The following is a 24646-nucleotide window of genomic DNA, read 5'->3' as shown; positions in this document are numbered from 1 at the left end:
GACCAGAGGAGGCGCTAATGCAGCGACCAGGACACATACCCACATCCGGCTTCCCACCCACAGACACGGCCAGTTGTGTCTGTAGGGACGCCCGACCAAGCCGGAGGTAACACGGAAATTCGAACCGGTGATCCCCGTGTTGGTAGGCAATGGAACAGACCACTACACTACCTGGATGCCCCGGGTATTTGCTCATTTCTATAAAGATTTTGTCAACACTGGATACTGGGTAGAAATGTGTCAAATGCAACTGTCATATGACTTATTTCTAGAAAATGATGCATTATTCTGGGCGTCACGGTGCCGCAGTGGTTAGCACGGTCGCCTCACAGCTAGAAGGTCCTGGGTTCGAGCCCCGAGTTAGTCACATCTTGGGGATCATCCTGGGTCGTCCTCTGTGTGGTGTTTGCATGTTCTCCCCATTTCTGCGTGGGTTTCCTCCAGCTGCTCCACTTTCCTCCCACAGTCCAAAGACATGTAGGTCAGGTGAATCGGCCGTACTAAATTGTCCCTAGGTGTGTGTGTGTGTGTGTGTGTGTGTGTGTGTGTGTGTGTGTGTGTGTGTGTGTGTGTGTGTGTGTGTGTGTGTGTGTGTGTGTGTGTGTGTGTGTGTGTCAGCCCTGTGATGATCTGGCGGCCTGTCCAGGGTGTCTCCCTGCCTGCCGCCCAACCCAGATAACAAAATTGCTGTGGCCCGGACCCATCCCACACCCGATGTTCATCTTTCTTTCATCCGGCCCACATACCGCGTGGATTGATGGCACTTGGGCGGTCCGCTCCTGTTTGCCAGATCTGGGCCAGAACCAAGCCATAGCAATGCCGCATGTGCCACATATTTGCCAAAGGTGGCCCATATTTGTTTTGTGATATTTGGGCCATATTCACCATTTACCACACGGGGCACTTCAGGGTCACATCCAGATTACATGTTACCGAGAGCACCGCGTTTTTGCCAAAAAAGGCCCACATTTGATTTGGCATATTTGGGCCATATTTGCTATTATACATGTGGGCCACTTCAGGCTCACATCCATTTTGTCAGGGCCAGAAGAAGACCATCAGTGCTGCATCATTGCCTGAAGCGGCCCGCATCCGGATCCTATCTGGGAATGTCTGCTGGGATAGGCTGCAGCATCCCCGTGACCCAGAGAGCAGGATAAGCAGTTTGGATAATGGATGGATGGATGGATGGAGCTTTATTCTCTCATTCTAGAGACCCGTTGTTGTGTCTCAGGTCTGTGTGGATTTCGGCTAGTCCGTGTTGATTAGCCTTGTGGCTAACGAAGCATCTGCAATGAATAATGCTGAGATTTGAGTGTCCTTGCTGATGTATGTAGTTTGACGGTATTTGGACATAACACCTCCAGAAACTAGTGGTGGAGGAGATAAAGGAACAATGGGGGAGATGGAGAGAGGAGGCTCTGATTCATGTAAAGCAGAAGAGGAGAAGGAGGAAGAGCGGGTGTCCAGTGCTATCAATCACAGCGGGGTTTGGAAACTAACGATGTCTCGTTAAAGGCCCCATATTACCTGTGGTCTTTAAAACTATCTGAACCTAACTCTCGGCCTGGTGATTTCCCAGCATATAAATATAATTTCCTTTCATGCTGTTCAAACCGTGCCAAGACAAGGAAAACCTCTGAGTTGAACCTGTATTTCAGGAATCAGGTTCAGGAACACTTTATTTGTCATTTCACCTCATGTACTTGCGCAATGAAGTGAAAGGAAATGCCGTTTCCCCCAGCCCACAGCAGTACAACATACAGACAAACACACATTCAAGAACTACAAGAACACACATATTCAAACTAACACATGTATCCAAACCAAACAAAAAGAAAAAAAATCACTGTCCAAGGGAACAAACGTCAGCCAGGATGACTGTTGGAACTGCCGGTCTGCATGGGCTAGCAGTTAGCCTAGCCTGCCCCGATTACGCATCCTGTCAGCCCGCCCTCCATGTTTCCTCCTCGGGTGCAGCTCCAGGCAGGGGGGGTGGTCCTTGTGGCAGCTGGACAAAGCAGACCGAGCCCGCCCAGCCGACCCAGCACCAGCTCTCCCAGCCAGACACCCTCGACACACCTCCCCGCACTCCACACGACGACATCAAAAACACCACAGTCAATGCCAGGTGAGGCTGCTGCCAGACCGCCCTCAGTATTATCGGAACTGCCGATCTGCATGGGCTAGCTCTCCCAGCCTATCCAGCGCCAGCTCTCCCAGCCAACAAACGAAGACAAAATTTTAGACGCAGACATGGACAACGACACTGCATGGATGGCACTGGGTGAGGCCGCCGCAAATATGAATTCGTGCCACCATCTTCCCACACCAGTACTGGGCGAGGCTGCTGCGAATGTGAATTCGCACCGGGAAGATGGGAAGATTTGTTCCCTGAACTGATAAAACCCTTTAAGAGGCCACCTCTCGTTCTCCATGTGGGCGTGAAAACGTCTGCTTTGTTCAATGTGCTTCTCAAAGTGAGGAAGGGTGTGGCTCCTCCTCACTTCTTCACATGTCAAACCAGCATAACAAGGCTCCCGAACTGCAAGCCACTGGGAGCTGCCCAGTGCAACCAGTCCTCTCCTGCTGCTGACTGAGCAGTCAGCTTTAAAGTGATACTGACATCAAAATCTGAAAATTCCTATTTATAGGCTGTGTTCCGAGTTGGAATGTGACCACGGAGAAATTCAGTGGCCAAACCAGCGTGTCTGCGGCCACTCAAGAGAGATCTGTGATTGACTGTAGATAGTGTCCAATGACAAATTGTGCCAGTGGATACGTAGACACCAGTCAGTTTGCATATAGGGTGTGTCCGTAGTGAGATGCCATAAAACCATGGAGAAGCCGTTCTTTCATCCTCTCCTGCTAGCTACTTGGCTCGAGTTTGTGCTATTTTGCTGAGACTTGGTCATTGATCCTGCTACGACATATTGCTATCTGTCTATATATCTATCTATCTATCTATCTAATTCAAATCCTCGCGCAACTGAATTTCTCCTTTTTTTCTACGGCAAGTGACGAGCGGTACTGAGCCCCACCCATGCGAACACTGAGCCAATAGCTTTGAATTCATAAAACCACACCTATTTTCGGTTATGATTCAAACTCCCAATATTAAAAAGAAATGTGTTCAGAAAGGGTATGTCAGTCTCTCTTTAAATGTGCTGTAGAAACCTTGCAGGAACACAGGAACATCAAGTCTGCTGGCCTCGCTTTCTCTGTTTAAATCCCTCCTGCTGACTTTATCCTCCTTTCATTCAGATTTACCACATGTGTGTGTGTGTTAGGATTTTTAAATTTTGGGTAAAGTTCTTCTTTTTTATAGTTCTGATTTATATCATTATTGTGCCTGACGAGGTTTGTGAATGTCTGCATCAGGACATTGTGACAGTTATGTAACAGTCCTGCAGACTCTCATGGTTCTTTGTGATTCTGTCCTACAGTTATATGTGATGGTCCTGCAGACTCTCATGGTTCTTTGTGATTCTGTCCTACAGTTACATGTGATGGTCCTGCAGACTGTCATGGTTCTTTGTGATTCTCTCCTACAGTTATATGTAACGGTCCTGCAGACTCTCATGTTTCTTTGTGATTCTGTCCTGCAGTAATATGTGACAGTCCTGCAGACTCTCATGTTTCTTTGTGATTCTGTGATCCTTCATTGAACTTTAATGTGGTTTACTTTTAATTAGGTTTCAAATTCTTTATGTTTGAGTTATTATAATGTTGGTGATCAGGATGTGAGTAATAGAACGAGTTGACTGACCCTCTCTCTCTCTCTCTCTCTCTTTCTCCCCGCCCCTTTCTTCCTGTCTCTCTACCTCTCCCTTTCTCTCCCTCTCTCTGTCTCTCCCTCGCTCCCTCTCGCTCTCTTTCTTTCTCTACCCCTCTCTCTCTCTTCCTGTCTCCCCACAGGTGTCCTGTCTCACCCATATAGCAGCTAACTACCTCAATGCAGGGAAGGAGGCACAGCGATGGGGGACGGCCCACGAGAGCATCGTACCCTACCAGGTGACACGCTAATTTGCTGACAAGCTAACATGCTGACAAGCTAACATGCAAACTAAACACCACATTACCTCATGTTGGACCTCATCCTAATTTGGTAGGCTGACTGCAATGGAAAAAATCCAAACTGTTCCTTTAAGCCCATCACGTGACTCAGCTACTGTCTACACTGTCTTCCTTTATATCTACTTTTTATACAAACATCACTAATTCACCATAACGAGACTTTGATCTATTAATAGAAAATATATGAACAATGTGAACATGAATATACAGATATTATCAGAATCATGTTTATTGGCCATTTGGGTTTGCACAAACATGGAATGTGACTCCAGTTTCATGGCTCTCTCAATGTACTTAACATAGAATAACAACACTGCAACACAACAATCTTCAGATATATACAAAAGGATTGACTTATACAGGTGAAATAAGATGATAAAGTGCAATGGTGCAGAGAATATATCAGATATATAAAAATGTATTATTGTATGTATTCAGCGGAATAGCAGACTGTCATCCGTGAAGATTTAATGGACCGAGTCTGTTGAATTTTCTTTTGATGTGAAGTTTTTCTTCAAGTTATTTGTAGTTTTCTCCCTTTTGAATTCTTGGTTTTACATCATTTCAGTTTATAACAAGGGGATTCAGATGTCAGTGTTGTAATTCAAACCAGATAATCCTGAAAAATCAGAGCAACATTTATGTTGTGGCTGAAATCGCATGTTACGTACTTCATACTACGTGTGTACTATCTTCCAGCTATTAGAATGTGAGTAAAAGGGGGCGTCCAGGAGACATGGCGGCCTATTCCGTTGCATACCAACATGGGGATCGCCGGTTCGAATTCCCGTGTTACCTCCGGCTTGGTCGGGCATCCCTACACACACAATTGGCCGTGTCTGTGGGTGGGAAGCTGGATGTGGGTATGTGTCTTGGTTGCTGCACTAGCGCCTCCTCTGGTCGGTCTGGGCACCTGTTCGGTGAGGAGGGGGAACTGGGGGAAATAGCATGATCCTCCTACTCACTACGTCCCCCTGGTGAAACTCCTCACTGTCAGGTGAAAAGAAGCGGCTGGAGACTCTACATGTATGGGAGGAGGCATGTGGTAGTCTGCAGCCCTCCCCGGATCAGCAGAGGGGGGGAGCAAGGACCGGGACGGCTCGGAAGAGTGGGGTAATTGGCCAAGTACAATTGGGGAGAAAAAGGGTGGAAAAAAAGCCACAAAAAAAAAAGAGAATGTGAGTAAAGAGTATAATGGCTATTCGGACATGGTACTTCATCACATCCTCTGAGCTGTTTGATGACATGCAGCATATGAACTTCAGCCGGTGTGGTGACCCACATCTTTTTTTTAAAAACATAAAAATAAACGATGATTTTAAGTATGTTCTGTGTAGCACAGTGAACAGTACTACTTGCATTTAAAATGTTCCATCATTCTGGCAGTTTGGTTTTGCATCGCTCTCCACCACTGTTAGCTGTTGTTGTGAAGTATGGCTGCGCATTATGGGATACTTGTGCCAGCGTCTGCATACTCCAATACTTGTCTGGATATTGGATGACATCTGGATATTTTTCACATACTGTGGTTTCGAACGTAATAAAAACACTCACAATTTTGGTGCACTAAATGGTATGCTAGTAAGATTTTTTGGTGCCATTGTGAGTCTCTTTATAATCGGGGACAAGGAGGAGGAGAGGAGAGGGAGTGAGGAAGAGGTTTTAATTCAGAGGTCTCCTCAGCACATGGCTGTGGTGGCTGTTTGTCACTGTGTGCAACGCTGGAATCCCTCCTGGTGAAACTTTTTCCACAGTGCGCATGCACACACACGCACACACACACACGCCACAGACTGAGAATCTGTCATTATCACAGCAATTATCCAATTACTGTCAATTGCCATAATTGTTTCATGTTGGTGATTCTCCTTCACTATCTGTGTGTGTGTGTGTGTGTGTGTGTGTGTGTGTGAGTGAGAAAGAGACGGTGATAGAATCTGGATTAATATCTCTCCTCCTGTACAGCTGTTCTTGATTTAAACCACTGTAGGTGCAACAGGGTTTCTTGTGAATCGCTTAGTCTGGCCCCTCCACTGGGACCAATTTGCCTTGGGAGACCCTACCAGGGGCTATTGCCTCCAACAACACAGCTCCCAGGATCACTGGGACACACAAACCCCTCCCCTATGTTAAGGTGGCGATTCTTAGAGGGGCAATTCCCAAGAAACCCAATGAAATTACACCAACAGAGTTACAGCACCTTGCCCGGAAAAGGGAAACCGGGGCCCCTTCCTGGAGCCAAACCTGGGAAGGGAGCTCGCTGACGAGCGTCTGGTGGCCGGGCCTTGGCCAATGGGGCCCGGTGGGGCCCAACCTGAAAAAACGACATGGAGCCACCATCCCGTTGACCCACCACACACGGGGATGAACATTGGGGAAGGGTGCAATGCAGGCCAGGCGGCAGGCGGCAGGCAGGGACCGGGGCGTGTCTACTTCTGGCATCGCAGATTGGTCCTCGGGATGTGGAATATCACCTCTCTGGCAGGGAACCAGCCTGAGCTGGTGTGGGAGGTGGAGCAGTACCAACTAGATGTAGTTTGGCTCACCTCCCAAACGTGTAGTGAGGATGAACTGGGAACGTCTGGTGGAGGCCCCTGTCGATGAGGTCTTCAACTCCCACCTCCGGAAGAAGTTCTCGTGTATCCCAAGGGAGGCTGGGGACATGGAGTCTGAGTGGGCCATGTTCAAAGCCTCTATTGCAAATGCGGCAGGTAGGAGCTGTGGTCATAAGGTCATCAGTGCCTGTCGAGATGGCAACCTAAGTCCCGCTGGTGGACACTGGCGGTGAGGGAAGCTGTCAGTATGAAGAATGAGGCCTTTCGGGCTTGGTTGGACCAGGGGTCTCCTGAAACAGCAGGCAGGTACTGGAAGGCCAGAAGTGCAGCGGCTTCAGAGGTCGTGGAAGCAAAAATTCGGGTATGGGAGGAGTTCGGTGAGGCTATGGAGAAGGACTTTCGGTTGGCCTCAAGGAAGTTCTGGCAAACCATTCAGTGACTTAGGAAGGGGAAGCAGGGCTTGACTCAGACTGTGTTCAGCCCGGGAGGGGAACTGTTGATCTGGACTGGGGATGTTGTCTGGTGGTGGAAAGAACACTTTGAGGAGCTCCTGAATCTGGCTAACACGTCCTCAGTGGAGGAGGAAGAGTCTGAAGAATGAGGGGGAAGCCCCACCCATATCCCTGGCAGAGGTCTCTGAGGTAATTAAGAAGCTCCTCAGTGAAAAGGCGCTGGGTGTGGATGAAATTTGCCCTGAGATGCTGAAGGCTCTGGACATTGTTGGGCTGTCTTAGCTGACACGCCTCTTCAGTGTTGTATGGCGGTCGGGAACAGTACCTGTGGAGTCGCAGACTGGGGTGGTGGTTCCCATATTTAAAAAAAAAAAAGGGGGACCGGAGGGTGTGCTCCAATTACCGGGGCATCGCATTGCTCAGTCTCCCGGGGAAAGTCTATTCTAGGGTGCTGGAAAGGAGGCTCTGACCGATTGTCAAACCTCGGATCCAGGAGGAACAATGCAGATTCCGTCCTGGCCGTGGAACAATGGACCACTTCTTTACCCTTGCGGAAGTGCTGAGAGAGGCATGGGAGTTGGACCACACAGTCTACATGTGTTTTATGAACTTGTAGAAGGCTTATGACTGTCAGTATGAAGAATGAGGCCTTTCGGGCTTGGTTGGACCAGGGGTCTCCTGAAACAGCAGGCAGGTACTGGAAGGCCAGAAGTGCAGCGGCTTCAGAGGTCGTGGAAGCAAAAATTCGGGTATGGGAGGAGTTCGGTGAGGCTATGGAGAAGGACTTTCGGTTGGCCTCAAGGAAGTTCTGGCAAACCATTCAGTGACTTAGGAAGGGGAAGCAGGGCTTGACTCAGACTGTGTTCAGCCCGGGAGGGGAACTGTTGATCTGGACTGGGGATGTTGTCTGGTGGTGGAAAGAACACTTTGAGGAGCTCCTGAATCTGGCTAACACGTCCTCAGTGGAGGAGGAAGAGTCTGAAGAATGAGGGGGAAGCCCCACCCATATCCCTGGCAGAGGTCTCTGAGGTAATTAAGAAGCTCCTCAGTGAAAAGGCGCTGGGTGTGGATGAAATTTGCCCTGAGATGCTGAAGGCTCTGGACATTGTTGGGCTGTCTTAGCTGACACGCCTCTTCAGTGTTGTATGGCGGTCGGGAACAGTACCTGTGGAGTCGCAGACTGGGGTGGTGGTTCCCATATTTAAAAAAAAAAAAAGGGGGACCGGAGGGTGTGCTCCAATTACCGGGGCATCGCATTGCTCAGTCTCCCGGGGAAAGTCTATTCTAGGGTGCTGGAAAGGAGGCTCTGACCGATTGTCAAACCTCGGATCCAGGAGGAACAATGCAGATTCCGTCCTGGCCGTGGAACAATGGACCACTTCTTTACCCTTGCGGAAGTGCTGAGAGAGGCATGGGAGTTGGACCACACAGTCTACATGTGTTTTATGAACTTGTAGAAGGCTTATGACTGTGTACCCCGGGGCACTCTGTGGGGGGTACTGCAGGAGTATGGGGGTACCGGGGCAGTTGCTACAAGCCATCCGGTTCTTGTATAACCAAAGTGAGAGCTGTGTCCACATTCTCAGCGCAAAGTCGAACACATTTTTGGTGAGGGTCGGACTCCGCCAAGGTTGTCCCTTGTCTCTGATTCTGTTTGTGTTATTCATGGACAGGATCTTAAGGCGCAGCCAAGGTGAGGAGTGTGTCCATTTTGGGAACCTCAGAATTGCATCTCTGCTCTTTGCAGATGATGTGGTTTTGTTGGCTTCACCAGAACACGACCTCCAGCGTGCACTGGTGCGGTTTGCAACTGAGTCTGAAATGGCCAGGATGAGAGTCAGCATGGTTCTCTTCCGGAAAATGGTGGATTGCTCCTTCCGGGTTGGGGATGAGTTGTTGCCTCAAGTGAAGGAGTTCAGGTATCTCGGGGTCTTGTTCACAAGTGAGGGTAGGATGGAGCGGGAGATTGACTGTGAATGTTCTCATTCATCCAGGTCATGGTTAGTCGAAAAGTAGATATTGGTCGATTCACACCACCCGCTGGAACACAAACTGAGCGTCGTCAGAACTTTGCAACACAGAGCTGACGATGTGCCCAGCAGCACGCGGGGCCCAACGAGAAAAACACAAACACCTGAAGGGAGCTTTAAAAACCTGCGGCTACCCCAGTTGGACCTTTGTGAATACTGCAACACGTTCCAAAAAGACCAACCAGGTGAGCGACGAGGAGAAAAGGAACAGAAGGAAGAGCACAGTCATCCCGTATGTTTCTGGGGTCTCCGAGAAACTCAGGAGAATTTTCAACAAACACCGCATCCCGGTATACTTCAAACCCAGCAACACACTCCCACAAAGACTGGTTCATCCCAAAGACCGTGTACCACACACCCGGAAAAGCAATCTGGTGTATGCTGTACAATGCAATGAGGATTGCACTGACCTATACATAGGAGAAACCAAACAACCACTACACAAATGGATGGCCCAACACAGAAGGCCACACTCCTCAGGACAAGACTCAGCGGTCTATCTACACCTAAAGGAGAAGACACACTCCTTCGAGGACAGCAACTTACACATTTTGGACAGAGAAGATAGATGGTTTGAAAGAGGGGTGAGGAAGCCATCTATGTGAAACTGGAAAAACCATCCCTCAACAGAGGAGGAGGTCTGCGACACCACCTATCTCCCACTTACAATGCCGTCCTTTCATCTCTACCCAGGAGACTCAAGAAGCTTAGCCTCCAAGAACAACAGTTGGTCACTAACGGCTCCAACGACTCTCATGACCACTGAATAATGAAGTTGAAACTAACAACCCCAACGACCGTCGCTGCTAAACAAATGCAAATCAACAGCTCCAATGGCGACGGGCGCGGCTGGACATCGGAGCACAGGAGAGCCACGCATATCAATACCTCCGATAATGACAGGCGCGGCCAAACATCGGTACACAAAAGAGCCACTCATATCTATGGCTCTGTTAGCGACGGGCGTTGGTAAACATCGGAACACAAAGAGCCACGCATATCAATAGCTCTGACAACGACTCATAGACGATAACTTCTGAGTCTTATCACCAGCCAGTCAGACTAGCTTAGTCTAGTCAGAAAGGCACGAACTGAGGAAGCCTCTTGGATGACAGGCGAAACGTCTTCACGGATATATACCAAGTCCAGTTGCACTTGATTCAACTCCTTTGGATAGCTGGAGATTGACAGGCGGATTGGTGCAGCATCAGCAGTAATGTGGATGTTGTACCAGACCGTTGTGAAGAGGGAGCTGAGCCAGAAGGCAAAACTATCAATTTACCAGTTAATCTTCGCTCCAGCCCTCATCTATGGTCATGAACTTGGGGTAGTGACCGAAAGGGTGAGATCGCGGATACAAGTGGCTGAAATTAGTTTTCTCCGTAGGGTGTCTGGGCTTAGCCTTAGAGATAGGGTGAGGAACTCGGACATCCAGAAGGAGCTCAGAATAGAGCCGCTGCTCCTTGACGTCGAAAGGAGCCAGTTGAGGTGGTTCGGGAATCTGATTAGGATGCATCCTGGGCGCCTTCCTTTGGAGGTTTTCCGGGCACATCCAACTGGGAGGAGACCCTGGGGTAGACCAAGAACTCGCTGGAGGGACTACATGGGATCCCCCAGGAGGAGCTGGAGGACATTGCTGGGGAGAGGAATGTCTAAAGTGCCCTACTCAGCTTGCTGCCACTGTGTCCTGACTCCAGAGAAGCGGCTGATGATGAGATGAGTCTCTGTCTCTTTCCGCCTGTCCGTCTGTCTCCATCTGTCTGTCTCCATCTGTCTGTCTGTCTGCCGTCTGTCTGTTAACCATACAGTGGTTCCATGGTTACTGTACTGCATGGTAGGATGGAGGTGTTTGAAGTTTACTGCATGGTAGGATGGAGGTTTGTGAAGTGTACTGCATGGTAGGGGGGAGGTGTGTGAAGTGTACTGCATGGTAGGATGGAGGGATGTGAAGTGCACTGCATGGTAGGATGGAGGGGTGTGAAGAGTACTGAATGGTATATGATGGAGGTGTGTGAAGTGTACTAAATGGTAGGATGGAGGTGTGTGAAGTGTACTGCATGGTAGGATGGAGGTTTGTGAAGTGTACTGCATGGTAGGGGGGAGGTGTGTGAAGTGTACTGCATGGTATATGATGGAGGTGTGTGAAGTGCACTGCATGGTAGGGGGGAGGTGTGTGAAGTGTACTGAATGGTATATGATGGAGGTTTGTGAAGTGTACTGCATGGTAGGGGGGAGGTGTGTGAAGTGTACTGCATGGTATATGATGGAGGTTTGTGAAGTGTACTGCATGGTAGGGGGGAGGTGTGTGAAGTGTACTGCATGGTAGGGGGGAGGTGTGTGAAGTGTACTGAATGGTATATGATGGAGGTTTGTGAAGTGTACTGCATGGTAGGGGGGAGGTGTGTGAAGTGTACTGCATGGTAGGATGGAGGGATGTGAAGTGCACTGCATGGTAGGATGGAGGGGTGTGAAGAGTACTGAATGGTATATGATGGAGGTGTGTGAAGTGTACTAAATGGTAGGATGGAGGTGTGTGAAGTGTACTGCATGGTAGGATGGAGGCGTGTGAAGTGGGCGGCTGCTCTAGTTTGTGCTTGGATTTGATGTTCTGTTTAATTTTTCATTTCCTGAAAATAAAAGGGCAGGAAGTCGCCATGTTAACAGCTTTAACATCAGGCCATTGTTGCAGAAACAGACGTGTGAGATCACTGTTGTAGCAGAGGAACAGGAGAGAAACGGAGTGAGGAAGAAGGCAAGGGGAAAGAGAGAGAGAAGAAAGGGAGAGACCGGGAAAGAGTGAGAGGAAGAAAGACAGAGAGAGAGAGAGAGAGAGGTGTGCTCTGTATTGTGTTAACAGATGAATGGTGTTTGGTGTAAAAATAGAGCATCTGGAGTGTCTCAGCTGGAGTTACAGTCTACACGCAGGAAGGCCGTTTTTCACCTCGCAATTATTTCTGAACCATCATCAGTTGTGTTTACGTTGGTCTGGACCACTCGGCCCGGTCCACACACTCCTTCATGTGGAGGTGGAAGAAACCACCGCAAAGAGCAAAGCCCTCACAAGTGCAAAATCTCTTGTGTCTTGTGTACATCTTTTTTTTTAAAATTTATTTCTAGTTTTTCCCCTTATCCCACCCGATTAACCCAATGGCATACGGCTGGAACTCTTGTGGAATAACTCCCCTGGCTCACGTTTCCACAGGAAGGAGATAGCCGTAACACCAGTTTCCTTCAAACTCGTGTCGGCTGCTCTCGCTGTTTTACACGCTGAATTCTCATATGAATTGCATCACCTTCAGGCCGCGAAGGAGGCGTAGGGTGAATGCTTTCGGTTGCTTGGCTGCAGGCGCCCAGATGGGCCAGAGGGGTCGCTGGAGAACGACGAGTTCCCGAACACTACAGTGATCTACACCCACTATCCCTCGGGTAAGGGTGGCCTAATGAAGGCCTTACCCCGTGGACGCTCTGGCCGTGACCGGTTACGGCGAGTCTGGGATACGAACCACCCAGCCACATGACGAGCGGGTTGCAAGAACGGCGGGTTATTCCGCTCGGCCGTCAGGGCGTCTTGTGTACATCTTTGATGTAATTATTTATTTTGTGTGACGAGATCAATAATATGACAGCTTATTGTACAAAACTGTGTTATTTCATGAAAATAAGCACTCTGCCAAATACCTTGTCTTAAGCTTTGGATATTCAGCACGTGTTTTCAATGAATGTGCAAATGTTTGTTCTACATTGAGACAATGAAAACAAATTAAGTCTTTCTGCCCCACTTCCTCTGCTGGTCGGCAACACGTCACAACCCGTGACCTTCACGTGTTCTGACCTTCACGTGTTCTGACCTTCACGTGTTCTGACCTTCACGTGTTCTGACCTTCACGTGTTCTGACCTTCACGTGTTCTGCACTCGCAAAGATGGAGGCAAGTGTCTTCTGTGTCGTTTCCACGGGACGTTGAATGCCGTACCACTTCAGTTACACACAGTCCATCCATCTTTTAGATCGTTACTTCTGCTTCATCTCCAGCTTTATTGTGTGAACTTCCTGAACAGCTCACGTACGCTTCTCCATCTCCAGCCATGCTCGGCCATGTTGGAAAGAGCGGTTATGTCGAAACTCCACCCATTCATTCTACATCTTGAATTATTTCTGCAACTTGATCATCCAGCATCATGAGGTGTCCGTGGACTCCTGATGGAAACTCATCCACACCTGCAGGCTGCTGCACCTCACAACACACAGGACGCTACAACACAGCTGGCTGATGGGAAGCATCCACGAGGTCATCAGTGCTCTTCAGACATAACATGACAAAGAAGCAACACACACACACACACACACACACATATATATAGTAAGTGAGGGTCGTTATTGTGTGAAGCTAATGAGTGAGGGTCGTCAGTGTGTGAAGTGAGTGAGGGTTGTTAGTGTGTGAAGTTAATGAGTGAGGGTCGTCAGTATGTCAAGAGAGTGAGTGAGTGAGGGTCATTAGTGTGTGAAGTTAGTGAGTGAGGGTCATAAGTGTGTGAAGTTAATGAGTGAGGGTCGTCAGTATGTCAAGAGAGTGAGTGAGTGAGGGTCATTAGTGTGTGAAGTTAGTGAGTGAGGGTCAGTGTGTGTGAAGTGAGTGAATGAGAGTCGGTAGTATGTGAAGTTAGTGAGTGAGGGTCATAAGTGTGTGAAGTTAGTGAGTGAGGGTCGTTATTGTGTGAAGTGAGTGAGTGAGGGTCGTTAGTGGTTGAAGTGAGTGAATAAGGGTCGTTAGTGTGTGAAGGGAGTGAGGGTCGTTAGTGTGTGTGAAGTGAGTGAGTGAGGGTTGTTAGTATGTCAAGTGAGTGAGTGAGGGTCGTTAGTATGTGAAGTGAGTGAGTGAGGGTCGTTAGTGTGTGAAGTTAATGAGTGAGGGTCGTTAGTGTGTGAAGTTAATGAGTGAGGGTCGTCAGTGTGTGAAGTGAGTGAGTTAGGGTCGTTAGTATGTGAAGTAAGTGAATGAGGGTCGTTAGTGTGTGAAGTTAATGAGTGAGGGTCGTTAGTGTGTGAAGTGAGTGAGTGAGTGAGTGAGTGAGTGAGTGAGTGAGTGAGTGAGTGAGTGAGTGAGTGAGTGGGGGTCGTTAGTGTGTGAAGTGAGTGAGTGAGGGTCGTCAGTGTGTGTGTGTGTGTGTGTGAGGGGGGGTCCTGCAGCTCAGTGAGGTGGTGTGCTGACATGTGGTTAGGTGTGGAACGTTGTCAGCTGCCACACTGAACCATCAGTGATGGAGGACTGAAGTCATGTTTGATACTGAGCTGCCAGGGCAGCTTGTGACTGTGTGGGCAGGATAGAGACACTGAACCTGTCCATCTGAACACGGGGTGCTCGCTCCAGGACTAGTGATATCAAGTCTTCAGGCCTGGTGATATCAAGTCTTCAGGCCTGGTGATATCAAGACTTCAGGCCTGGTGATATCAAGTCTTCAGGCCTGGTGATATCAAGTCTTCAGGCCTGGTGATATCAAGTCTTCAGGCCTGGGGATATCAAGTCTTCAGAGCTGGTGATATCAAGTCTTCAAGCCTGGTGATATCAAGTCTTCAAGCCTGGTGATATCAAGTCTTCAGGCCTGGTGATATCAAGTCTTCAGGCCTGGTGATATCAAGTCTTCAGGCCTGGTGATATCAAGTCTTCAGGCCTGGTGATATCAAGTCTTCAGGCCTGGTGATATCAAGACTTCAGGCCTGGTGATATCAAGTCTTCAGGCCTGGTGATATCAAGTCTTCAGGCCTGGTGATATCAAGTCTTCAGGCCTGGTGATATCAAGTCTTCAGGCCTGGTGATATCAAGTCTTCAGGCCTGGTGATATCAAGTCTTCAGGCCTGGGGATATCAAGTCTTCAGGCCTGGTGATATCAAGTCTTCAAGCCTGGTGATATCAAGACTTCAGGCCTGGTGATATCAAGTCTTCAGGCCTGGTGATATCAAGACTTCAGGCCTGGTGATATCAAGTCTTCAAGCCTGGTGATATCAAGACTTCAGGCCTGGTGATATCAAGACTTCAGGCCTGGTGATATCAAGTCTTCAAGCCTGGTGATATCAAGTCTTCAAGCCTGGTGATATCAAGTCTTCAGGCCTGGTGATATCAAGTCTTCAGGCCTGGTGATATCAAGTCTTCAGGCCTGGTGATATCAAGTCCGGATGTGTTTCTTCTCTGCTCTTTCTTCTCTGCTCTACTCTGGCAGAGTGAAGATGCTGCCTGTGTCAGGGGTGGACGTCTGCCATGTCCACCATCTGTACAGGAAGTGTGAGGACGGAGGTGGGTGTTGTTGTGGGGATGGATGTGGTGGACCTGGTCTCTGGTGTTTGACGGGGACACCAGAGTGGGGAAGAACAGCAGGGCAGTGAGTGACAGCCTGTTAGTTCCTCTTCCTGTCGAACTTATAACTTCCTCTGTCTGAGTCCACCCAAACCTGTTAGTCATAGCTGCAGACACAAGATGTCACATGACACAGGGATGGATACAGACACAGCAGGGAATGAGACAGAGAGACAGAGAGAGAGAGAGAGAATATTGTGGTTGATGGTGGCTTTGTTTGAAAAAGTTAAACATACATGTCTGTCTGTACTGTATGTGATGTGGCAAAAGACAGGCGTCCGGGTAGTGTAACAGTCTATTTTGTTGCCTACCAACACGAGGATCGCCGGTTCGAATCCCCGTGTTACCTCCGGCTTGGTCGGGCGTCCCTACAGACACAATTGGCCGTGTCTGCGGGTGGGAAGCCAGATGTGGGTATGTGTCCTGGTTGCTGCACTAGCGCCTCCTCTGGTTGGTAGGGGTGCCTGTTCAGGGGGGAGGGGGACTGGGGGGAATAGCGTGATCCTCCCACGCGCTAGATCCCCCTGGTGAAACTCCTCACTGTCAGGTGAAAAGAAGCGGCTGGTGACTCCACATGTATGGGAGGAGGCATGTGGCAGTCTGCAGCCCTCCCCGGACCAGCAGAGGGGGTGGAGCAGAGACCGGGACGGCTCGGGAGAGTGGAGAAACTGGCCGGATACAGTTGGGGAGAAAAACAGAGAAAAAGAGGGGGAAAAAAGAAGATGCCGACGGAGGGAAAACAAGTGTGTGCTGGTGTATGCGTGTGTGTGTGTGTGTGTGTTTTGCTGTGTGTGTGTGTGTGTGTGTGTGTGTGTGTGTGTGCATTTGTTTGCTGGTGTATGTGTGTGTGTGTGTTTATTGATGTGTACGCCACCGGGATGGCCCGTATGTGCAGCTTTGCATGTGGGTGTGTATCCTGGTGTGTGTGTGTGTGTGTGTGTGTGTGTGTGTGTGTGTGTGTGTGTGTGTATATATGCATGTGCGTGAGTGTGTGTCTGGTGAAACACTCCACTTGGCTCCTACAACTCATCCAGTCTGCAGCAGCCAACCTCCTCCTCCACCTTCAACTCTCCCATGTCCTCCTCCTATTCCCCCTCTATTGTCTTCCTGCGGCTGGTTTGAATTCAGAGCTGCTGTCCTCATCGGCTGCGGTCACGTCGACATCCACAACAGCAGTATTTCACACACAAATCAGGTCGTTTGAACGGACTCGTCGCCACTGGCGGGTTTGTAAAGTGAGTTCATGTGCTGTCTTCCCGTCAAGTTCAACTCTGGTGAACTTTAGAGACGTGAATTTACAACGTCCACCAATAGAAAAATTGCTTTTAGTGTGCTGACCAATGACAGGGCAGTTGCTAGGGGGAGTCCAGAATGGAGCAGCAAGGTAGCAGCATCACATCCACCAGTTTTATACAGATGTGCTCTGCCAGAATATGGAGTGCTACACAAGAGCGGATGTGCTGTTTGTCATCAGTGGTGGAGCAGCAGTAGATGGTAGAACTGGGTTTTATTCATCTAGTTGTCTTTGATGATTTTCAGAATCACAGCACCGTGGCACAGTGGTTAGCGCAGTTGCCTCACAGCAAAATGGTTCTGGGTTCGAGTCCAACCTAGGAGGTCGTCCTCTGTGTGGAGTTTGCATGTTCTCCCCGTGTCTGTGTGGGTTTCCTCCAGGGGCTCCGGTTTCCTCCCACAGTCCAAAGACACGTAGGTCAGGTGAATCACCCGTACTAAATTGTCCCTAGGTATGAATGTGTGTGTGTGTGTCGGCCCTATGTGATGGCCTGGCAGCCTGTCCAGGGTGTCCCCCCGCCTGCCGCCCAATGACTGCTGGGATAGGCTGCAGCATCCCTGTGACCCTGAGAGCAGGATAAGCGGTTTGGATGATGGATTCTGATTGTGAAATCAAATCAAATCAAATCAAGTCAATTTTATTTGTATAGCCCAGTATCACAAATTACAAATTTGCCTCAGTGGGCTTAACAGCAACACAACATCCTGTCCTTAGACCCTCTCATCGGATAAGAACCAACTCCCTAAAAAAACCCTTTAACAGGGGGAAAATATAGGAAGAATCCTCAGGGAGAGCAGCAGAGGAGGAGGATCTCTCTCCCAAGACGCACGTGTCATGGATGTTGTGTTTACACAATTTACACAATACAACATTGAAAGAGGATAACACAATTATAATAGCCTTATAAAATTTATAAAGAATATGATGTGCAGGATGCCAAGCAGTGTCCAGACGCCATCAGAACAGTCCATGACCCAAGCCACGTGACCAGCATCACCATGTGAAACAAAATTATATGGATTAATAAAAAGAAAATGTGATGAGGGGAATGGCAGGCAGCGTCCAAGTGGCGACCACATCATTTTCCCCAGCCCACAGCAGTGCAACACAAAGACAAAAAACACATCCAAAAACTACAAGAACACACATAGGTGAAATAAACATCAGAGATGCTTCGCTACAAGCAGAAACTGCAGGAGCTGCTTAGGATGTGTCAAGTTCCTCCTCTTGGTGGTTTTCCTTGGTGGCAGGGTGGTCAGAACATTCGCATTGTGGTGAACCCTCTGCATCTTCAGCAGGTATGTCAGGGTCACAAGCGTTTCGCCCCTTAGCCTGTATGCCTCGCCTGAGTGGGGCAGCAAAGACCAAATTAGCCTTCACCTGCAGAAGAGCTCCAACTGCGGGCTGTCATCAACCACAACCATCTTGAGCTGGTCTCAGCTGCCGTGGCTATCTCACCAATGGCTTGCCTCAGCTGTCTGGGTTCTAAACCCATCTTCTGCAGGAAATAGCACAATGGTGTTGCTGGGAAACCACGGCTGCCGACTTCAATGGGAAACAAGGTTGCGTACCATCCTTTGATGAAAGCTTCATCAACCAAATCACTGTTCAGGAGAACGAACGCCAGTCAGGATGACTGTCAGAACTGCTGGTCTGCATGGGCTAGCAGTTAGCTTAGCCTACCCTACTGCCACATCCTGTCAGACCACCTTCAGTGTTTCCTCTTTGGGCACAGCTCCATGCAGGGCCATGGTCCCTGGGCCCACAGGACGCAACAGACCAGACTACCTCAGCTGATCCAACGCCAGCTCTCCCGGCCAGACACCTTCGACACACATCCCCGCACTCCACACGACGACACTAAAAACACAGTCAAGGTTAGGCGAGGCTGGCGCCAGACCACCTTTGGTGTTATTGGAAGTGCCCGTCTGCATGGGCTAGCAGTTAGCGTAGCATGCCCCACTTCCGTGTCCTGTCAGACCGTCCTCGGTGTTTCCTCTTTGGGCACAGCTCCAGGCAGGGCCGTGGTCCCTGGGCCCACAGGACACAGAAGACCAAGCTCTTCCAGCCGATCCAACACCAGCTCTCCCAATGAAGACAAACTTAGACGCAGACATGGACAAAGACACTGCATGGACGGTATTGGGTGAGGCCGCTGCAAACATGAATTTGCGCCGCCATCTTCCCACTCCAGTACTGGGTAAGGCCGCCGCAAACGTGAATTCGTGCCGCCATCTTCCCACACCGGTACTGGGTAAGGCCACCGCAAACGTGAATTCGCGCCGCCATCTTCCCACACCAGTACTGGGTGAGGCCGCCGCAAACGTGAATTTGCGCCGCCATCTTCCCACACCGGAAGCACAAGTCAAGCATTTTGGTCATCCAGCATCCACTATTGCAATAGCACGTGAATAAATCTCGATTTTCCAATTTCTAGTGGACTGAGGCTGTAATGTAGGAGACATAGCAGTAGATCTCATCATCTATGAGTACAGGGGAGAGGCGGGTCTCCTCAATAAACACCAATGCAGAAAGTCCGGTCCGATGTAGTCCGGTCCAGTCTGGTTCAGTTCCTCCCCCAGCATTGTGGAGGAACACCAACCCTGAGCGAGGAAGACCGACCTGATGTTGACTCAGTGATTCACTGATGAAATATGAAGGCACATGACAGGAATGTGACCTTTAAAACGTGTCAACACCCAGGATGAGAATATGTCTGCTGCTACACTACCGAAATATTGATGTTTTACTTTGCAGCTTCAAGCCTATTATGTGGAAATGTGTGTTAATACACAAGTCAACAAGCACGCATGCACACACACATGCACAAATACACACCCAAATATGCATTTACACACAAATCTACACACACACACAGGCTCAGTTCCAAACACACACACACACACACACACACACTCACATAGGCTCAGTTCCAAACACACACACAGACACACATCCACCCTTGTCAGCCCTTGACGAATGTTCCGGATGTTTTCGGGTCCATCTGCTCGGCGTGAACAAAGCATGTGGATTCTTGTGGTCCGGACATGGCTGTGCGAATGCCATCTCCGAGCCGGCTGCTCCAGGCCTTTATTGTCAAACACTTGGCTCTAATCCTCGTGTGAACTTTTTTACCCACAATGCTACGCTCCTCTCAGGGGCTGGAGATGAAAGAGGTAGGCGGTTAGCCCCGAGATCATGACAGATAAAAAACAGAATCGTTAGTGTTTGTGGTTGCGGCTTTGTGAGGAAGATATTAAAGCTAAATAGAAATTCACCCCCCCCCCGACATTTTTGTTCAGATCTGATTTGGTCTCGGTCTTCGACAGTTCAGTCCGTGTCACACTATTATTCGCTACACACTCCCTCTTCCACATAACGTGGAGTCTGGTTGTAGAAAATGAAGTGATTTCTGATCATAAGTCTCTGAGCCTCCCTCTCTTCTTCTGGCTGACTGAACTATACAGTGATATGATGCTGACGCTCTCCAGTGGTCTGGACAACAATGTTCTCTTCTATCCTTTCGACACCCCCCCCACATCCCCAGTGTAGAGGTCAGTATCAGGTCATGCAGTGGTTCTCAATCAGGTCCTCAGGTACCACTCTTCCGAGCCATCCTGGTCTCTGCTCCACCCCTTCTGCTGATCTGGGAAGGGCTGCAGACTACCACATGCCTCCTCCCATACATGTGGAGTCGCCAGCCGCTTCTTTTCACCTGACAGTGAGGAGTTTCGCCAGGGGGACGTAGCGCATGGGAGGATCACGCAATTACTCCCAGTCCCCCCCACCCCCCCGAACAGGCGCCCCGTCCGACCAGAGGAGGCGCTAGTGCAGCGACCAGGACACATAGTAACATCCGGCTTCCCACCCACAGACATGGCCAATTGTGTCTGTAGTGACACCTGTCCAAGCTGGAGGTAACACGGGGATTCAAACCGGCGATCTCCATGTTAGTAGACAACAGAATAGACCGCTACACCACCCGGACGCCCCCAACCGCTGTTTTTCTGTCCTACCAGGTGTCTTGATGCATTCTCAAATAATCCAGGTAAGAAAACCAGAGAAGGTTGAATCAGTTCATCTGGATCCAGATGAACTGATTCAACCTTCTCTGGTCTTACCAGGTAGCTCATCACATTCAACTGTTGTTCCACTCATTCATCCTCCAGTGAGGGAGCATTTACACCAGGAACAGCAGGTGGGTTGAGAACCTGATTGAGAATGGCTGACTTAGGGTACCAACGCTGCTCAGGAACGACGTCAGCCGGCAGCGGAAATTTGGATCTGGGTTGTTGGACTGAAGGACGGTCTCTCTGAACAGGAGAATCTGATGCTGAATTGAGAAAAAAAATTCGTAGTTGAGCAAAATTCACATCCGATTGGCCCGAAATCGGAGATTAATCAGATGGAGTCCAGAAAACCAAACGGTTCTGAGAGTTTTGACTTTTGATCTTTACTTGTTCATGTTTAAGAACAAAAAAAAATCTAGACTCCTGTCTAGAAATATGATTGTAATAAATATGTAAATGATTAAAATGTGATTGTAAAATCCTCTGGGACTAAATTTTGATTCAAGGCTTTGCAAATAAATTGGCTTGAAAACAATCCGCTACTACTTCTTTCGGCTGCTCCCGTTAGGGGGCGCCACAGCAGATCATCCGTTTCCATCTCTTCCTGTCTTCTGCATCTTCCTCTGTCACACCAGCCACCTGCATGTCCTCCCTCACCACATCCATAAACCTCCTCTTTGGCCTTCCTCTTCTCCTCTTCCCTGGCAGCTCCATATTCAGCATCCTTCTCCCAGTATACCCAGCATCTCTCCTCCACACATGTCCAAACCATCTCAATCTTGTCTCTCTTGCTTTGTCTCCAAACCGTCCAACCTGAGCTGTCCCTCTAATATACTCATTCCTAATCCTGTCCTTCTTCATCACTCCCAGTGAAAATCTTATCATCTTCATCTCTGCCCTCCAGCCCCGCCTCCTGTCTTTTCGTCAGTGCCACTGTCTCCAAACCATATAACATAGCTGGTCTCACTACCCTCTTATGAACCTTCCCTTTAACTCTTGCTGGTACCCTTCTGTCACAAATCACTCCTGACACTCTTCTCCACCCACTCCACCCTGCCTGCACTCTTCTTCACCTCTCTTCTGCACTCCCCCTTACTTTGGACAGTTGAACCCAACTTTTTAAACTCATAAACCTTTGTCATCTCTACTCCTTGCATCCTCACCATTCCACTGTCCTCCCTCTCATTCACGCATAGGGATTCCGTCTTGCTCCGACTGACTTTCATTCCTCTTCTCTCCAGTGCATACCTCCACCTCTCCAGGCTCTCCTCAACCGGCTCCCTACTCTCGCTACAGATCACATTGTCATGTCAGTGAAACCCAGCTGTCACTCCTACCTCACACCTCACCACTGTCACACTTCCCTCATACATATGCTGCACCACTCCTACATAGTTCTCTGCAACTCCCGACTTCCTCATACAATACCACACCTCCTCTCTCGGCACCCTGTCATATGCTTTCTCTAAACCTACAAAGACACAATGTAACTCCTTCTGACCTTCTCTATACTTCTCCGTCAACATTCTCAAAGCAAACATCACATCTGTGATGCTCTTTCGTGGCATGAAACCATACTGCTGCTGCTGATCATCACCTCTCCTCTTAACCTAGCTTCTATTACTCTTTCCCATATCTTCATGCTGTGGCTGATCAACTTTATACCTCTGTAGTTGCTGCAGTTTTGCACATCGCCCTTGTTCTTGAAAATCGGTACCAGTATGCTTCTTCTCCACGTCTCAGACGTCCTCTCACTTTCCAAGATTGTGTTAAACAATCTAGTTAAAAACTCCACTGCCATCTCTCCTAAACACCTCCATACCTCCACAGGTATGTCATCAGGACCAACTGCCTTTCCACTCTTCATCCTCTTCATAGCTGCCCTCACTCCCTCCTTGCTAATCCACTGCACTTCCCGATTCACTATCCCCACATCATCCAACCGTCTCGCTCTCATTGTCTTCATTCATCAGCCCCTCAAAGTACTCCTTCCACCTTCTCAGCACACTCTCCTCACTTGTCAGCACATTTCCATCTCTATCCTTGATCGCCCTAACCTGCTGCACATCCTCCCATGCTCGGTCCCTCTGTCTGGCCAATCAGTACAAGTCCTTTTCTCCTTCCTTAGTGTCTAACCTCTCATACAACTCACCATACGCCTTTTCCTTTTCCGTTGCCACCTCTCTCTCCACTTTACGCTGCATCTCCTTGTACTCCTGTCTACTTTCTTCATCTCTCTGACTATCCCACTTCTTCTTTGCCAACCTCTTCCTCTGTATACTTTGCTTGACTTCCTCATTCCACCACCAAGTCTCCTTGTCTTCCTTCCTCTGTCCTGATGACACACCAAGTACCTTCCTAGCTGCCTCCCTCATTATTTCTGCAGTGGTTGCCCAGCCACCTGGCAACTCTTCACTACCACCCAGTGCCTGTCTTAACTCCTGCCTGACCTCCACACAACAGTCTTCCCTCTTCAACTTCCACCATTTGATCTTTGGCTCTGCCTTCACTCTTCCTCTTCTTGGTCTCCAAAGTCATCCTACAGACCACCATCCGATGCTGCCTAGCTACGTTCTCCCCTCTCACCACCTTGCAGTCTCCGATACCTTTCAGATCGCGCCTCCTACATAAGATATAGTCCACCTGTGTGCACTTTCCTCCACTCTTGTACGTCACCCTGTGTTCCTCCCTCTTCTTGAAATATGTATTCACCACAGCCATTTCCATCCTGTTCACAAATTCCATCCCCATCTGTCCTTCCACATTTCTCTCCTTAACACCATACCTGCCCATCACCTCCTCATCATCTCAGTTCCCTTCACCAACATGCCCACTGAAGTCCGCTCCAATCAGCACTCTCTCCTCCTTGGGTACCCTCTCCACCACTTCATACAACTCAGTCCAGAATTCTTCTTTCTCTTCCATCTCACACCCAACTTGCGGGGCATATGCGCTGATAACATTCATCATCACACCTTCGATTTCCAGCTTCATACTCATCACTCTGTCTGACACTCTCTTCACCTCCAGCACACTCTTGACATACTCTTCCCATCTCTTTGTGTTTTCAAGTTAATCTGCAACGACATTGTCAAGACACGGTGGTGCTGACCTTTGACCTCACCATGCCTGACCTCTAGTAGGAGTGAGTGGGATGAAGAAATGTATTTTCACTGCACTCCTGAATCCAGATGTAAAGAGAGACTGATTTTGTGGCCAAACCCATCACTTTGTATCGTATTTGATGTTTTAGCTGTTCTGCTGACAGTCGTATCCGCAGTGTCTGACGTTTGAACATTTGCAGCCATAGAAAATGCTACAGTTCATCCAGAAAGAAACTTCCAGAGCAGATGTGAGCCAGAGAACTAGTCTGGAGCGAGTCTGGACCGCAACGTCTGGCTCGGGCATATCGTCTGGGCTATTCGGCGGACGCTCTGTCACCCCCCCCCCCCATGGACTACATTACCCACAAGTCCCGGGGGCTCGAGCTTAAAAGGGGTGACAGCGGTCGGGTCTAGCTTCGGTCTGAGTGCTGTGTGTTATATGACAAGCGGCTAAAGGTTTAGCGGGCTAGCAGCCTGTTGCACACATCAATGAGCATGTGGTCAGAGAGAGAGAGAGACAGAGACGGAAGGACAGAGAGAAAGAGAGAAGTGGTGTGTGCGATACTTTGATCTGAAACAGCAATGCTTCTCTGTCCCTGTGTGTGTGTGTGTGTGTGTGTTCACAAAAAATGTACAAACTCTCCATCACGTTTTTTGTCTACACTATTATTATTATTATTATTTTAAATTCATTGGACTGTCTATTGGTTTTTCTG

General features: G+C 49.0%; 1 protein-coding gene across 1 annotated transcript in view; it reads left to right on the top strand.

The window, feature by feature from the left end:
* The window catches only part of sugct (succinyl-CoA:glutarate-CoA transferase), a 172954-nt gene that overhangs the window by 41588 nt on the left and 106720 nt on the right, over nt 1-24646 (top strand). Inside the window, exon 9 of the mRNA XM_056299650.1 lies at nt 3919-4014. Coding sequence (XP_056155625.1) covers nt 3919-4014 — 96 coding nt within the window. The remainder of the gene's footprint in view (nt 1-3918; nt 4015-24646) is intronic.

Source organism: Lampris incognitus, chromosome 19, assembly GCF_029633865.1.
Source record: "Lampris incognitus isolate fLamInc1 chromosome 19, fLamInc1.hap2, whole genome shotgun sequence".
NCBI classification, from domain to species: domain Eukaryota; kingdom Metazoa; phylum Chordata; class Actinopteri; order Lampriformes; family Lampridae; genus Lampris; species Lampris incognitus.
Note: the sequence above shows the minus strand (reverse complement) of the source record. Positions and strands in the feature narration are given on the sequence as shown.